This window comes from Ixodes scapularis, unplaced genomic scaffold (genome assembly GCF_016920785.2).
Source record: "Ixodes scapularis isolate PalLabHiFi unplaced genomic scaffold, ASM1692078v2 PGA_scaffold8__174_contigs__length_109621045, whole genome shotgun sequence".
Lineage (NCBI taxonomy): Eukaryota > Metazoa > Arthropoda > Arachnida > Ixodida > Ixodidae > Ixodes > Ixodes scapularis.
The window spans coordinates 77,620,040-77,637,401 of record NW_024609883.1 but is presented as its reverse complement, the minus strand read 5'-3'; the positions used below and the strand labels follow the sequence as shown (position 1 = coordinate 77,637,401).

Genomic DNA, 17,362 nt, shown 5'->3' with positions numbered 1-17,362 from the left:
AGGCAATTTTTCCTACTTTAGATTTATTTCGTAGTTCTGTTGGTCGACGAGGGCCCCCAAGCGCTTTTTTTTAGTTTCATATTTTGGTTATTATTGTTTATGTTCAGTTATTGTATTCGTCTGAAATATATTGCTCGAAAAATTGGTATTCCGTCAATTAGTTTAAAATTAACCGGAGGCGCTGCTTAGGGACTCAGAAGGGATTTTCCTTTGCTCTTTACCGCGAAGTTCGGTATTGCCCTGCCCTTTTTCGTACCCCTCTTCAAATCTGATTAATGCCTGCCTCCACCAAACATCTCCTCGTTTACCTTTCACTTATACAGGGTGTTTCAAAGAACGCAGGCCAAATCGGTCCTGCGAAAACTACCCATGGCAACAAAAAAGACTTGTGGCGTCTTGGTCCTGGGCCAGGGGCCCATTTAAGAAAATGATTAAAGTCCGGGATAATTAAGTTGTTAATTATTTTTGCGTAATTAACTTTTTTAATATTGTGTTTAAAGGCATGATTTAAATAACAAAATTGCTCAGCATCATCGAAAAACACTAAATCAACAAATTGCAGAACGATAGAAAGCACGCGAAGCATTTTACGGCTTTCTGAAAAACGGCACAAATTCGGCGGGTTTTTAAGTTTCGGTTTGCTATCGGAGCGCATCTCAGCCCCGGCGGCACCGCGCTTTTTGGAGAGAAAGTGCAACCAGCCTCTGCTGCGTCGCTCGATGACAGCGCAGCAGAGGTTGGTTGCACTATCTCTCCACGGGGCGCTGTGCCGCCGGGGCTGAGATGCGCTCCGATAGCAAAACGAAACTTAAAAACCCGTCGAATTTGTGCGGTTTTTCAGAAAGCCGTAAAATGCTTCGCGTGCCTTCTATCGTTCTGCAATTTGTTGATTTAGTGTTTTTCGATGATGCAGACCAATTTTCTTATTTAAATCATGCCCTTAAACACAATATTAAAAAAGTTAATTACGAAAAATAATTAACAACTTAATTATTCCGGACTTTAATACTTTCCCTAAATGGGTCCTTGGCCGAGGACCGAAAATCCATAAGCCTTTTTTCGTTGCGATGAGTAGTTTTCGCAGGAGCGATTTCGCCTGCGTTCTCTGAAACACCCTGTATATTTCAAAATAATACAAGCTAATATACTTCGAGACAGCCTAAAAAACAAACAAAAGAACGCGGGAATGATTTAGCGTGTTCTCGCTTTTTGCCTCGTGATTCGGACCACGTCGCTCTTATCAACAAATGTTGTCGTCACATTGATTGCGGAGCGTCGATAAGGTTCCCAGAACTCGCCACAACCTGAGTTGTTTAAGCTCTCGTTGTCTATAGCTAATACCATCTGAAAAATGTTCAACCAAATCTGGTGTTCATTACAAACGAAAAGAATAATACCGTCATCTCATCTGACAGCCAATAAAGCATATAGTTACATAAAAAATAAGTATGTTAGATACAAGACCTCATTATAGACCAACTCTTGTGTTTCACGTCACGCTACTGCGATGGCGCTGTTGTCTGCACTTCACAGTGCAGCCGCAAACGCGCAGACGATGGCGAAAAAACAATAAAACGAGTCAACCTACACATTAAATATCAAACAAAGGTCTTCTCGTGTGAACCATCCCGAAAATTGCCTTCAGCATGCTGCCTTCCTCGAACGTATAGTGGGCGGTGGAACGCGTTCTGCGCGTGCACCGTAGTTCTTTTGCATCAAAACACCAGACGCATCGCATGGATGTACAGAAGAGCAGTGGAAACGTGTACAAGGGATGTACAGTATTAACAGTCACAGTTTCGTCCTCTAGCACTCAACCGATGCTCTGCCGGTCTAAATGTGAATTGAATTAATAGAATGAAAGTAAATCTGTGCTCTCTTTGTTTATAGCACAGGAACGTTATACCCCCTTCACGCGGGCTACCTAAAGGATCTGTAACTTATGTCCCTTAGATAAAAGTAGCTGTATCAAAAGGCGTTCGGAATCGCACGGCAAATAAACAGAGGGTCTAGGGTTGATGTTTATTGCACCGGTGATAGCCCGGCTAAACCGAGGGGCGAGCGAGCAACATATAATTTTCGGTCTAAACGGATTTGAGACACAATTTTTACTTCCTTGGTAGTGTAATATGTCGTTTCAAAACGAATTAATAGTTGTTTTATTGATTTTATTGCATGGTGTGAGTAAAAATCAGCTTTTCTTTAGAATGTCTCGCTGGTTTGGCCGAATCGCCCGCCGCGTTATCTAACCCAAATCCAAAGAAGGGGGGGGAGGTACACAAGGTGCGAAACGTGATCAAAAACTCTCCGTGTTTCCCCGAGTTCGCTCTGCTACTTCTTTGCGTCTGCCTCCGGTTCTTCTCAATATAGAACCTCTCGAGACCGAGGCGGAGCGTCTCGTACTCTCCGGCGTTCTTGCTTTGTCGCCGGAGTTCGCCGATGTTGTCCTCCCAGAGACAAATTAGCGACCATGTTTCTGCCTCGGACAAGTGAACTCGAGGGCCTTTCTTACTGGTGCCGCTAGTTCTGGCACGCAAGTTCACACTTCCACCAAGTGCAATCGTGGTCACAAAAATGCTCTGGGCAGGCGGAGCGGACGACTCGTCGTCGCTACTGAAAGTAGAGTGTACTCACTACTCAAAGCACGTACAGTCACCATTGCGTTTGGGCCACCGCTGCTGCCCGCTGTCGCGAGTATAAATTTGTCGCTACCGTCTTCCATCAGGTTTGTGCTCACGTTTATTTTATAATTTTTGCCTCGCAAATATTCTTTTTATTACACTGCAACATACAAAGCAGAAGCATATATGCTGGATTTGTATCTGGAAAACATGGGTCCGAGGCAACTCCCTGTAGTTGTAAAGGGTGGTCTGCCGAGCTCCGTTTATTCTAAACCTTTCTTTAGCGAAAGGGACCTTCCTGCGCCGTTTGATTTCGAACTCCATCTTTCGTTACAATAAGGATCTATGCTAATGGTACCTTGATGCCGCCTGTGTAAATGGGGTTTCAGTCAGCCCCACTGGTGTATCCACTGCAGATAAAAAATTCAGCCAGTGCAGTACCACCGCTACTCTGGGCTTTTTAAGGTGCCCCACGCAGTAGTAATTCAAGACCGCACTCCGGTACGATGATTATCCAGATCGAAACGGGCAAGAGTGGCGATCGCACCCGGGATACTTGGGTTGTGCTATTTGAGCGTTCACTCTACGTGCCCTGAGCTGCCGTGCGTTAACTCATTTCTGTAGTTCGTCATACTCTGAATCGGCCACATGTACGTGGTTCCGTAACTTTTTTTCTCCAGCATGGGAAGGATTCTTTTGGCAAACATATGGAGTACCCGTACGAGATCGTATGAAGCGGTCTAAAGAGTACAAGGCGGAGCTCTTCCAGGAAGAACCGCAGGAGTATCAAGATAGCCAGAACTACAAGCGACTTTGCCGCGGAGAGCAGCTCAGGGTAAGAGTCCCCCTCCCCCTCTTCCTCTGCCTTATTTGGAACGGTCACACGAAGGAAAATAACGAATTTTTTTTAACACAACATATTTTTTTTTGTCAGCCGAATTCTGAGAAAACCGGCCACCCGAAGAACCGTCAGGAAGGACTATATGAACTCAAGTGAGACGACGACGCCATTATGACGTCGTAAAACGTCATATTGTGTTATAAGGAAACTACCGGGATGTCATGACATCCCCTAACATCGTGACCTCACATGAAATTACATGATGTCATAATTATGTTACGTAAGGTAATGACGTCATCATATGCCAACAGAACGTTATGACGTTATTTTTACGTTATAATGACGCGTCATATTGTAAAGTGACGTCACAGCCCCTCGTGTGACGTGACATGACGTGACACAAAAAAGGTGACGTGATGTGTCAGTCATGTGACCTAATGACGTAACGTTGCATCACACTCACACACGCACACACATGGCCGTGTGCCGAGCTCATTTACAACTACCCGGTGTTTGTCGGCATCATCAAGTTAGTGTAATTAATTTCTTTAAAGGACCACAAAACCACTTTTTGCTCTAGTATGTTTATTTTAATAACTCAATCCGGATCTCAATCTGACTCAACATCGTTACCTTTTTTATTATTATTATTATCTGAAACGCACAAGGACGGCGCAATCTAATGAACCTCTTCAAAAATTTTCATTATAAAAAAAACATTTTTTAGTGTTCGAAAGATATCGTCAAAAAGCTACCAACACCACCAACAGAGTAAAGACGTCCACTTTTTTTTGTTTTTTGATCGGAGTGTTTTTTTTTTACAACTGCATTTAGAAGCAACTACGCCGGCCCTACGTAGTTCATTCGGAAAAAGTTGATCTTACTTTAATACTTCGCATGAATACGATTTAAGCAGGAGGTGTCATGCGCTTGTGTCGGCATCCTCAGTAACAGTATACCCCGAAAGTGAAACAGGCAAAACAGGCGAAACAGATTGGTAGCAAAACGAAAGAGGTCGACTCAAACAGACAGCGCACTCTGCAGAAATCGGCTTTGAAAATATATTAAAATATTGATTAAAAAAGATAATTCGCCGACGATATTTTTTATGATTCATGGAACTCTAGAATATGGAATGTACGATACTTTAACAATCTCAGTCCAGAAAGGTCTTTAGTCGTCATGCTTTCCAACATGTTCTTTGTATATTTACGAGGTATTTGCGTGCCCCTTCAACAGACACTCAAGATGGACAGCCAGTTGAGGTGTCGCTACTACAAGGGCCAAGATGGATTCTTTAAACTACAGCCCATCAAGCTCGAAGAATTCAACCTGAAGCCTTACATCGTCGTGCTGCATGACGTTATCCAAGATAGAGACCTCGAAGAATTGATTGCCTTCGCTAAGCCTAGGGCAAGAAATACCATACCTTTATTTATTTTTTTAAATAACGTATAATTTACTAACGAGGCACCCAAAGCTGCAACGTAAGTTAGTATTGAAGGGAACGTCGTTTTCAACTTATGCGTAATGTCCTGGTTAGGAGCGCAGTCATCGGAATTGGTAACGGCCCCAATGGTTGGACGCCTCCGGCGTAGGACAAAGTTGATTGCTTTAAACTTTAATTTGAGTAAGGTAGAACCGCTAGTTAAGCAACGCTGCATTTCTCCGCCAGTTCACTCATATTCGTGCTTAAAGACCGACGACCAGTTCACAGTTCCCACTTCTCCCCCAATTCCTTCTCTCCCCCCCTTCTACCCTGTCCGCCGTTGTCTGTTTCCTCCTCCCTATGGTAAGGAGGATCTTCTGCCTTGCAGAATCTCGAGTCTGGTCGTCGGCCTTTAAGTTTGTTCTTCCCAGTTATCTAATACTTTATCTGAGATGAGAGAAAACGCGTTTCCGACCGCCAGAAATTTTGAAACAGACGCGGCCAGAACAAACAAATATACCCTGAGCTTGTTGACACCGCATCCAAAGCGAGGGAAGGTTCATTTTCTAATCGCAACTCTAGGCAATTACGCGCGTTATGTAATTAGCGCCAAAAAGACCCACAAGGAAATTGGCGAACATAAACGCCGATGTTCTAAGCATAGCCTATTCACAGGCTTTAAGTAATGTAGGCCCATTGTATGCGGTGTCATTCTCGATACAACATGGCATTGATGTTTACAGTTTAAAGTAGTGCGATCTAGAAAATAGTGTCAGGGAACCCGCTCACATTCATGGACCACGCTGTATCTTCTTGTTACGATTTTCTGGTTCCCCAGCCTGATTTCATAGGTTCTCAAGGTCGCTATCGGCAGCATCACTTTTATTACCTTTCTTCTTTTTTTTTTTGTGGGGGGGGGGGGGGGGATTGTTTTGGGGTCTAGCGCTACGCTCAGCCTTGCCTAGGCGTTCAGTGACTGTAGACAAAGTATTAACGTAAAGTCTGATAACTTGTAAGCCAAATTGATAGTTATCATTGCAGGCTTCTTTTGAGTTTTACTTTGCGCCTTTATTTGTCTTTTCCACCACAGCTGATGATATCGAAAACGTACTCGGATGACATGGAACTATCTCCAATTCGCACAAGCTCAAAGTAAAACATTCATTTTTCAATAATCATTAAAACGTACAATTATAGTGATGATAACGTTAGATACCTCTAAAGTAGGGGCATATGTTACTCGATGGGGAATAAAGAGCTAACAACGCGAACAGCAACAGATGAACACACACGACAGTACAAAGCTGTACTCGGAGCTGTAGAACCGAATAGAACAAAACAGCACTAAGAAAACGTACGGAAATACACCGGGCGTTACTTCCGTCGGCGATAACAGTTGTATGTTTTCTTCATGCTGTTTCTTCTAACTAATTCTACAGTTGCGAGTACAACTTTTGCCTGTCGTATGTGCTTATTTTTCGCTGTCCGTGCTTTTTTAGCTGTTTATTCCCTATTATGTACATACAACGACGACCCAAAGGCCAAAATTAAATTCCATCAAACTGGTAGTAGTGCATTGCAATTCTAAAGATACAACATAAAAATTAGATTACAGGAGGACGCTTAAGCTTGGCCTTTAGGAGTGGAACGCGGTATATAAAATATAAAGCCCCGCTCGTTTCCAAGCCGTGCTAGCGCGTCTGCGTGGCGTGGTCGCTGGTGTGTCTGCGTCCCAACCGAAGGTTCGTTTGTTTGAATCCACCCGCCTAATATTCTTTTAATCTTTTTTTGAAAGGCAAATTAATTACTTTATAATGTGAAATTGCTTGAGACACGCGCGAGGTCATGTAGCTGTGACGTCATAAGCCAATCGACTCATCAGGATTTTCCCGTTCGCCGTCGACATCGGACGCCGACGCCTAATTTTCTGCGGTCGAGCTCCTTAAAGCTATTGTTTCAGAAACTTACGATTGCTTGTTCGAACCAAATCTTTCGCACTCTGCGCAATTAGTACAATATGTCGTAAGGCTGCGCTGGCGCAGTTCGTTAAGCAATTGACGCCTATTTTTTGTCTAATCTCACATTGCATGCCCAGTAAATACATATGTAGCGAGATATCGGTATGACACAATAACTCCATATGTCCGTAACGTACTGACTCCGTCTGGGTCATGTCGTGTTTAACTTGCACATTATTTTTTTGCAAGAGGCCAAAACAATTGCAGAAAGAGTTTTGTAAGATGGCAACCGGGGGATGAGTACTCCCGTCCGCCATTTCGGGGCTCTGACTCACAGGAACTCTATACGATTTCACAGGAATAAAGAAGAGAAAGAAGTAAACAAAATTATGTGTTATCGCGAAATCCGCTGGTTCTAGCTGGCAAAAGCTCTGCCCGTTGGCCAAACTCTTTCTGTATAAAGGTGTCTGAGTCAGGCTAGTCGCTCGCGCTTCCGCAGCCTTCGCAGTTAGTCCGTGCTAAGGTGAGACGAAGTTTCATAGAGTCACTGAAAGGTTGAGCACAATTGGGATATCGTTGAGCTGTCCCTCCTCAAGCGGGAGCTTCCTACCGTTGGTAACGTTTCGGCGTATTCTGAGCCTCACGCGCGCACGCGAAGCTAAAGTATGACCAGAGTCCTCCTCAATAGACCTATTTCTAAATTACCCAAGCATGAGGGAGAATGATGGGAATGTAGGTTCACGTGCCGCATGCGCTGGCGTCTGCAGCAGTGACTGTTCTAAAGCAAAAGCCCCAAAAGCAAATCGAATCTTGCACACGTCTTCGCCGACGCCTTATTTTGGGCTTTTACTTCAAATTTTTATACGGGGAAGGTGAAAGTGTGCGGCGCGAAGGCGAGTGTGTGTGGCACCATTCTCAGCATCCTCCTTGATCAACGTTACTAGAATAACTGAAAAACTGCCATCAAGCCTGCTCTGAAGAAGTGTCATCCGATTCGTACTCGAAAACCGAACTAATGGCGATTGCAACGCCGCCATTTCTCCCGCAGTGGTCACCCGCGGAACCGCACGGCTGCTTGTATTGGCTCGGGAGTATCGCATTCGATAGTGTCCGCCGTGATCGTAATACTTTGGCTTTAGTCGGTCAATCTGGCTGGCGCCATAACATAGAGAGCGGGCTGGCTTCAGGGATGCCAACCCCTGCCTCCCAAGCGATCGCGCCGCGAATTGCCACCGAAGTTAGGACGCGCTACCTGAAATCACCGGTGAGACATAGTTGTATGAAAGCAATAGTGATTGTGCCTCAAAACCTTGTAAACTAAATATTTTAGGAGATATCACGTGCCTGTCTTTCTCTACTAATATAAAAAAAAAGTTTCAACAAAAAAACATTTTCGTTTGCTTTTAAGCAAAAAAACAAAAAACAAAAACAAAAAAAAAAAAACATGTTTTCTAAACGCTCATAATGACAACAGGAGAAAAAAAAATCCAGTTGCCATTTTTGCGGTATTGAGCCTTGCAGTTTCGGTACTTTGACTCCAGTTAAGGTTGGGTCGCGCAAGCGCCGATAGTGCTATCTCGCAGTGCCATTTCGCAGTAGCTATATAGATCAACTTTCGAGTTTCGACTCGTCGCTGAAGGGCGGCGCTGCTATCCCATTCAGCTCGTCCTCGGTGGACGCGAGCGGTTTGAGTTTCAAGGGTGAGTTTCTCAACTGAGGTGTTTCAGTAACAATATCCTTGATGCTTGCGTGCATCAACGAAGATGCTTTGATGAGCCTCCCAAAATTTGCGGTTACAAGTTGTTTACAAAACGCAACTTCTCGAACACCGACGTTTTTTACGCCTGTAATTGGTCGCAGTATTCTAGCACCGGTCACTGTTTTTTTATATCTAATAACAAAACAGAAATAAGCTTTTTTGGGGTTTATTTTTAAAAGGAAACGGTGTATTTGCAAGCGAAAAAGAGCCTGGCAATTAAAGGGACCATGAAATGATTTTAAAATCGAGTTTCATCCACCGCACGTCGTAAAAAGTGTGAAAAGAAACACAAAAACACAAAAATAGGGAGCCAAAAAAAATTATTTGCTATAGAACTTTTAAAAGAAAACTGGACTCTTTTGCGCCTTCCTTCCTTCGCCTGTTCACTACGATGCATCCGCGGAAATGGAGCACGTCAGCCAAATCCAGGTCGCCTATTGGGTAAGAGCCTACCTCACCAGCTCCGCGATCGTAAACAATAAATAGCCGGCGAATGTTTCCTAAAAGTTTTGTTAAATAATATTCAGATCCACATTTTGTAGCATAATTCGAGATGTGTGGCGAAAATTGCCAAATTTGATAATGCTGAGAGCCAAGCGCCATCTATCGTGTGGTAAACGAAGCAACTACTGCGCGTGCGCAGTAGGGCAGGGCCGAGCCGACAGTTACTTGGGTGGCGGCGGCCGCCGACGAACGTTTATTTTCTTTGTTTTCCTTCCTCTCAAAACTCTGACTGACTGAACGTTCATTTTTCTACGTGTTCTTCCCGCGCGTGCCGACTTCAAGCAGCAAGAAAACAGTACTTAAAACAGACCACGACGAACAAGAACGCTGGATCCACCGACTCCGACGAAGCGAGGTGCTCAGAATATAGGCCTAGCAGGCATTCCGACTCGGCGCTGCGTTGCTTCGTCGGAAGACCGTCTGCCTACGACCGGCTGGCGTGCTAAATGGAATATGCCCGCGCGACCCTTGTGGACCCTTCCCGTATTATAGTTTGATCACTGACCTCAATTATAGATTAAGAGGTGAGGCCAATCTCTTCCCCTTGTTTTCCGAGGCAGTGTTGACGAACACTCGTCGAAAAGGGACTCTCGTCGATTCTATCTTGTTTTGTGTGATATAGAGCTGAAATAAACGCCGTATGGATTACCTTCGTAACACGGTATGTACACTTTGTTATTGGTATGCCATTTTTATTCTGACAGACTGCACGTCACTGTCGAGCTATAACAGTTCGTGGGAGGTATACGTACAACCCCGGTCCAACCTTTCTTTGCCGAGTGTCGCGTCAGTATCGAGTTGCAATCGTAAAAGAACGGTCCCGAAGCGCTTACAAACAGCGCGAATACAGCACTTCCATCGAACGCGCGCGTCCGCTCCGAGTGTAAACAGGTATTTACGTGGCTCTTGCTGACACTCGTAGTTCAAACGTATCTTTTTTAACGTCGGCTCGCTCCTGCATCTCCGAGGCCGCGAAAAACGCCATCTACGTCGCTTTGCAAACGACTGACACGGGCCGGCCCTTCTGCCAACAATGACGGGGTGGTTGACTTCTGGAGTCTTCACCGGAAGACTCGCTGCACTTCCCAACAGGCATACCGGCGTATGGGACTAGTCCCATGCTGTCGCTGTAGCGCAACATATCTCATTGAATTTCGCTCAGCTGCGATGCGGAGAGGCGCCGATTCAGGAAATACGTCGGTGACATCAGCGCAGTAAAACCTACCGGCGCACCCCAACTCGTTGCCGCTAACACTCTCATTCTCCTATTGCCGAGAGAACTTCCGGTTCCGGAAACGGTTTACGTCACGGCTTCTTTTGCGGTCAGTTGGAGAGAATGAAAAAGTCGATATTTCAATAATTTTTTGTGTAGAAGTTAATAAACCGAGACGAAAACGGATGCCTGTTCGGCATTCAGTGAACATTGACGGTTTAATGTGAAAGTTATCTGGAAAAAGTAAAAAGGTCATTTCATGGTCCCTTTAAGCGTACGGGTTCACAGTGCCTCTATTTGATGGCGCTACTCACGGCGCTAAGTTTGACGGCGATACCGGTGTTAACAATTCATTTTGAGGTAAAAAGAGGAATGAGGGATAATATTATTTTGAAAAACGTCTCTGAAAATAAAGCTTGATTAGTTGACTGCAGTGTGCAGAGCTGCAGACGCTTACAGAACAAGAAACGCTGTCACTGCAATCAGGGCCGTAACCAGGGGGGGGGGGGGGGGGGGGGGGGAGGGAAAGGGTTAGGGGTTCTGACCTCCCCCGAAATTTTTTTCTGGGTACGGCCCTGGTCGGGTACTCTTCCGGCCAGCTGATTTTAATCTCCACCTCTGCGTACGCGCAGTGGCGCCGGTCGGCTACCGGGTACCACACCGGGACCGGTTCTCCGGTTTGCTATAACTCTCCATTATATGCCACCGATGCACATGATTCATAGGCGAAAATAAGACAATAGACACTTTCAAAATGGCCGCCGTTGTCCCCGAACCCCCCCCCCCCCCCCCCCCCCCCCCCGCCCCCGAAATTTTTTTCTGGGTACGGCCCTGACTGCAATGATGCATCACTGCGATCTATTGGTGGCTGGTACAACCTGGGCTCGAAAGTTGGATACCCCTTTTTTGTTGCCAGACTCAGAGCAGTGATGACTAGATTTGCGGTACTTGGCCCTCCGTGTCGACGCTAGCGCCGCGCGTGGTCACGTACCAAGCTCTGCCAGCGTTACGGAGGGGTTTTGTGACCAGTAGTGTATTGAATGACTTTGGTTCGACGGAAGGCAAAGAACGCGTGTTGAAGGTCGGGTTTTCTATGAATTGCGATAGCATTCGTCATGATGCTCACGACGCAGCTCGCTGTGAATACGACGACGCAATCATTAACGTCAGCGCGACTGCGGTGCGCCACTTTGAAACTGAGCGAATGCTTCGTCTCTGCATAGTCATTTGATCTTCAGTCTCTGCGGAATCGTTTAATGTTCAGGCTGTTTCCCCGCCATCATTACAGCTTCGTGTGTGTGTCTTGTCCTGTCTCTGCGTAATCATTTAATGTTCAAGCTGTTTCACCACAATCATTGACTATTTACCAACTAGCTCGACTAAAACCGATAATAGACCGGTCTCACAAAGCTTTCGGCACATGCGTGAAGCCGCCACAACTTTAGTTCGCAGAAGACGGGCGGAAGTGCCCGAGACATCTAGTGCTCGGCACGTGCAGAGCAACAACTAGGTTTTGGCGCGTTCAGAAATATTTAAGTTCCCTCAATTCATTGCGGCAGCGGCGGCGTACCCAAACTTGCCGGTGAAATCGGTTTATTGCTTCGTAGCTTAGGCGCACATGTGAATGTATGGGTACTGCCGCTCCGTGCATGCGCGGCGCGGGTTTACATGCTCGCTAGGACGACGCCTACGACGACCTCTATGACGACCTCTCGGGCGATCTCAAGGACGACCTCTTGTATGATCTCTTAGATGACCTCTTGAATCACTTCTTGGATGACTTCTTGGATGACCTCTTAGACGACCTAGAGGACGACGTCTAGGCCAACGTCGAGAACGACGTCCTAGAGGATGAGGTCGAAGACGACGTCTAGAAGGACCTCTAGGACGACCCTAGGGTGATTTTAAGACGACCTCAATAACGGCGTCTAGGAATACATCGAGGAGGACGTATTACAGGACGACGTCAAATGTGACGTCTAGGTCGACCTCTTCGACGATTTCGAGGACGACGTCCGCATACGCGTGGCGCATGTGTATGTGGACGTCGTGCCTATGCCGAGGCGCCGCGCCGCCGCCGCATTCGAACGGCCCATACGCGCGCTGCACATACGCACGGCTCATTTAAGGCCAGACCCCGTATTGCGAGAACCGGGTGAAGTAGCTAAAGAATGCCATCGCAATAAAAGAAACCCCGCAGTCATAGAGTGCGCAAATCTGCAAGAACTTTTATAAAGACCGGTCTGAAAGTTGTATGCCAAAGCTACAGCGAAACTTTGAACGGTGTGTGTTTTTAAAACGCTTTTGTTCTATCGTTGCTGCCAGTACCTGGCTTTTTGAACAGAATGCTACCATCGCAAGCAGACTGAATCGTTACCTAAGGGCTCTCTTAGGTATGGGTACCTCGGACAGCAATTTCGAAGCGGAGCCATACCAGGTGAGTGTGTTTTCTTATTATTGTTTCAGAATGGTTTGGCATGTGGACCGCGTGACGCGGTTAGCGGGAACAATACATAGGCGATAGTTTCAATTTTATTTCCAAAGGGTATTGTCAGGCAAATCATTTTGCCTTATTGGGTTGGCGTTTTAAGTGAGCACTTTCCACCACTACAGTAGGTTTGACGATAGCCGATTGACTTTAAGAGAAAAACAAGCAACACCGGCGATCATTTGTTCGCGCTAATATTGCCGCGCAGTGTACGTTTGGTAATGCCGTGCATTTGAGGGGAAGGCGAACGAGCCAATCAATACTGCTTGATTTTTATTTACTATTTTTCATGCAGCCAGGCTTTATACCGGAAGACGTAGGTTAGCTCTGAATTATCATGCGTCACGGGAGCTTCATTAAAATACTAAGATTGAATGAATGTATATAAGAGTACATTCAGAAAAGGAAAGAAGAAAGACCAGCATTGAAAAAAAAAAAACAAAAAACCTTCACTCCTGATATGTTACAAACCCCCTAAGTCTTTGATGCCCCCTCAGCCCTTACATGCCTTTAGCAGTACGAACACCCTCAGCTTTTCAATCATTTCAGATATCAGCTTTATCCCTCCATGTCCTGATTATACAGGGTGTCTTTTTGAGCTTTACAAATTAGTTTAAAAAAGCAATGAAAGCTACACTTACGCGGTTTGTGCTGGTGACTTACACGGCCAGTGAGGCATAGTATAGGGGATAATCGTAAATATCAGTCGGCTAATAATTACATTTTGTTGATTCACTTTTTAATAAGTTAAAATAGACATGGTTTTAATTAGAAACTTGCTAAGCATAATTGAAAATCACCAACTCACATTTTTTTAGGAGCATATAAGAAAGGGACAGCATTTTACGGCGTTCCGTAAAAACGCTCAATTCGGACGCGTTTCTAGGTTTCGTTTTCTTATCGGAGCGCATCCGAGCGCCCGCGGTCCTGCTCCCTGGTGATCGCGGCGCGAAGCCACCGCCTCGCCTCTTTCGTGGAATGAAGGAAACTAGGGCGCACGTGTGTTGCGCGTCACAGCCATTGTGGAGCAGGACAGAAGGTGCACAGATGCGCTCCGATAAGAAACTGAAACGTAGAAATGCGTCGAAATGGAGCGTTTTCACACAACGTAAAATGCTGTCCCCGCGTTATATCCTTCTAAAAAGAGTTGATTTAGTGGTTTTCAATGACGCTCAGCACAGTGGCGTAGGCAGAGGGGATGGGGGGAGGGGCGGGGGGGCGGCGGCGGGGTTTGGGGGCCGTTTTTTGTCACGCGAATCGCTAATAATATAACGTAGGTGCACTAGGGTTGTTGGAATTCTTCTAGTAGAGTGTTGAGTATTGCATGCCAGACGTGGGACGAGAGAACACTGCGTGACCGTTCGCTGTGACCGGCCGACACAGAATGGCCAAGCGGCTTCCCCGACATGGAGACCTCGATGGGTTCGTCAGCCACTTTACAATACTAAGAATGGGTCACGTGAATTTCCGCTAGAGGTATTGACACAGCGACTCAACACTGCGACTTTACGTGACCTAACGTAAGGGGGTCTCGGATGTCACGGGGCGTCAGGAGCCATATGCATGACGTTTCATCTGGTCCCTGATGTTGCATAAAATCAGTATTGAGTAGTAACGCGTACTAGTAACGCGTTACTGTAACTTCGTTACTTTTTTGGTAACTTGTAACTGTAAGGAGTTACTTTTTAAAAATGTAACTTGTAACTGTAGTTCTATTTCTTCTTTTTAGGTAACGATGAAGGTAACGAAGTTACTCTTGTCGTTACTTTATTTTTTTTTATTATGAGTAATATATCAATGAACGAGTGCAGTCTAGCTATTCCTTGGACTTTAAAGTTGTCTGTTCCCACATTTCGAGTGTAAAGTTGGCCTTGCACACACTTGTGAATACGTTCTTTCTCGCGAGTCACGACCCGAATATAGCCATCTGTAGATTTGACGAAAACAAATCTGGTTATCTTTACTCACACGCTTGTACTTTGCAACTGAACACTTTTATCTTAGTATCTTGAAGCACTACCTACGTGCTTTTTTTTTGTTTTTTTTTTGCTAATGCTTTTTAATCGGATGTATCAACCGTGAAACGACAATACATGCGGAGGGCATTCATTGCGCATGTTTTGTATTTTAATTTGCGCCACTACTCTGGCGTGGAAACTTTCAAACACAAATTTCGACAAGCAACTGGTGCTAAGTTACAATATGAAGTAAAAATCGTACTTTTTTTTAAAATTTTATGCCATAAAACTTGGTGACGGGCGTTCCTAGTTTTCCTTAATTTTTTTGTGTTATAGAAAAGTAACTGAAAAGTAATGTCGTTACTTTTTAAAAGTAACTAACTGTAACGAGTTGCTCTTTTGTTGCGGTAACTGTTCAATCAATCAATCAATCAATCAATGTTTATTTTTCTCTTGTGCTAACCAACAGCTCGATAGCCTACTGGGTTAAGCACACACAATTGAAATACACCCAAAATACAGAGTAGACAAAATAAAGAGTTGTGAAAAAAAACAGCTAAGTTACTGTACCAGTAACTTAGCTACTTTTTTCTGAAAGTAACTGTAACCGTAACGAATTACTTTTTAAAAGTAACTTACCCAAGACTGCATAAAATTGGTACCTATCAAGGCGCGTTTGCACTGGCAAGTCGCAGCAGTCGGGCGACAACTTTTGTCGTAAAAGCGACAGTCGCAAATCCAGAAAAAGCGACCGGTTTAGAGCAGTCACTTCCAGACCGATTTGGGCGACCGGTCGCCGAGTCGCGTCCGGTTGCTGAACCAAACATCGGCGCCTCGGAAGCGATGTGGATGTGCCTCTAAGTCAAACTTCTGTTGTGAGAGAAGCAACCAACACGTCGGTTCAACGCCTCGGTCCGCCGTATAGCGGCCGTGAATACAGAGCCACGGAGGTGGACAGCGCTTGGACAGCGTTAATAAAGAATATTCTCTTTTTTTTTTTGTAAAAGCAGCACCGCGATTTGAACGAACGCCCGAAAAATAACTCGGCCTAACAGCAAATCGAAGCTACTTTTTTCGTCTTGACAGATATGTACCACGTACTGCGACGCAGTAGCTCGAGCGAGTGCACGCCGATGTAGCGATTGTGTTTTCTTGCAAGGTTCCCAAGGACCCAGGCAAACATAATAAGTGTTTCTCATACGGCGACGGTATCTGTGAGGCAACGAAAATGGAAAAGCAGCGAAACGCGCAACCGATCGCCTTGGCGGGGTGCACGGTATCGACGGCGGTTCCCGAGAGCTTCCGAGGAGTGAGTGACTCGCCGGTAGCGACTCGCCGATCGCCCGCAGTGTGAAGGTCGGTGGTCGCTTGTCGCTAGTTGCTCGCTCGAGTTTCGCTAGTTGCAAGTGTGAACGCTCCTCAAGTATGCCCCAATCGCTCGTTTGATTTTTGATCCGTAACTTTGAGATCAGCCTAAACCTTCCGTGCAAGGTATTCCATGCTGATTAAAAAAAAAAAAAAAAAAAAAGAACAATTCACAGGACACTTTTGCCAAAATAGTAAGTAGTAACTAAAATTACCTACTTCGCAGATATTTATTAGCTTGAAATTTGTTAGGAGCAATTTCCTTTTGGCGCGCTTAAGGGCCACTTACTGTATGACCGGTGCTAATTATTTATCGACTTATTTTCTTTTATTTATCAAACCTTCAACGCCTACAGCATTATAAAGGGGGGATTAACAAACACCTGGACATGCAAAATGAGCAAAGGCACATAGTAACCAACATAAATAAGTTACGCATCTCGCTATTATGGTAAAGCTATGTGAACATCACATGTACATTTTTTGCTATAAGAATGGACATATGCTAAGAATTCCTAATCTCTGGTTTGTTTTAGAAGAGGCGACATGTTTACCAATGCGCAAGTGTCGCGGTCGTGCGCGCAGCAGTTGGAGAATCGTGGTGGTATAGTGGCGAACTCATGCCGTCAAGACTTTATTACAACAACCTGAAGATGAATACGGACGTCTGTCGGAAACATAACACGTAGAATTCATTAACTAGTCCTTGCGACGCACGCTGCCACGCCTGCCATTATCGGCGAGTCCTCTTCCCGCAGTTGGTTGGACTTCGAATTTTGAGTGAACTCGTTTTCTGTGGTATTTCATCCGAACCTAACTTTTGTCGATGGCAGCTGGCCAACTACGGAACAGGAGGGCATTACCTGCCGCACCACGACTACCTCTACGATGTGTACGAAGATTCTGACGAGGTGAGTAGTATGAAGGTCTTTGTTTTTATTGTCGTATGGTTGCTGCTGAGATCAGGTTGATTCCCACATTAGCATTGGAGTGTGCCCGAGTGCGTTGCGTTTGCTTCTAAGCGCTTGCTAAGCGCTTGCGACGGGAGAGAATAATGAAACACTGGCGCTACCTATCGGCTAGCCCTGGAATAATTCCGATCCGCGTAAAACTAGTCTGAATGTTTTTTTGGTATTCGCGAGATCAAATCTACAGGCATTGTCTGTCAGCAATGATTTCTCATAATGTTGTCACAATCATATAAAGCCCACAGTGTAAGAATGATG

General features: G+C 45.3%; 1 protein-coding gene across 1 annotated transcript in view; it reads left to right on the top strand.

The window, feature by feature from the left end:
- Positions 1-17,362, top strand: part of LOC8040933 (prolyl 4-hydroxylase subunit alpha-1-like) — a 54,572-nt gene that overhangs the window by 19,285 nt on the left and 17,925 nt on the right. Inside the window, exons 7-11 of the mRNA XM_040215268.1 lie at positions 3,302-3,456; positions 4,702-4,875; positions 5,982-6,043; positions 12,651-12,762; positions 16,970-17,047. Coding sequence (XP_040071202.1) covers positions 3,302-3,456; positions 4,702-4,875; positions 5,982-6,043; positions 12,651-12,762; positions 16,970-17,047 — 581 coding nt within the window. The remainder of the gene's footprint in view (positions 1-3,301; positions 3,457-4,701; positions 4,876-5,981; positions 6,044-12,650; positions 12,763-16,969; positions 17,048-17,362) is intronic.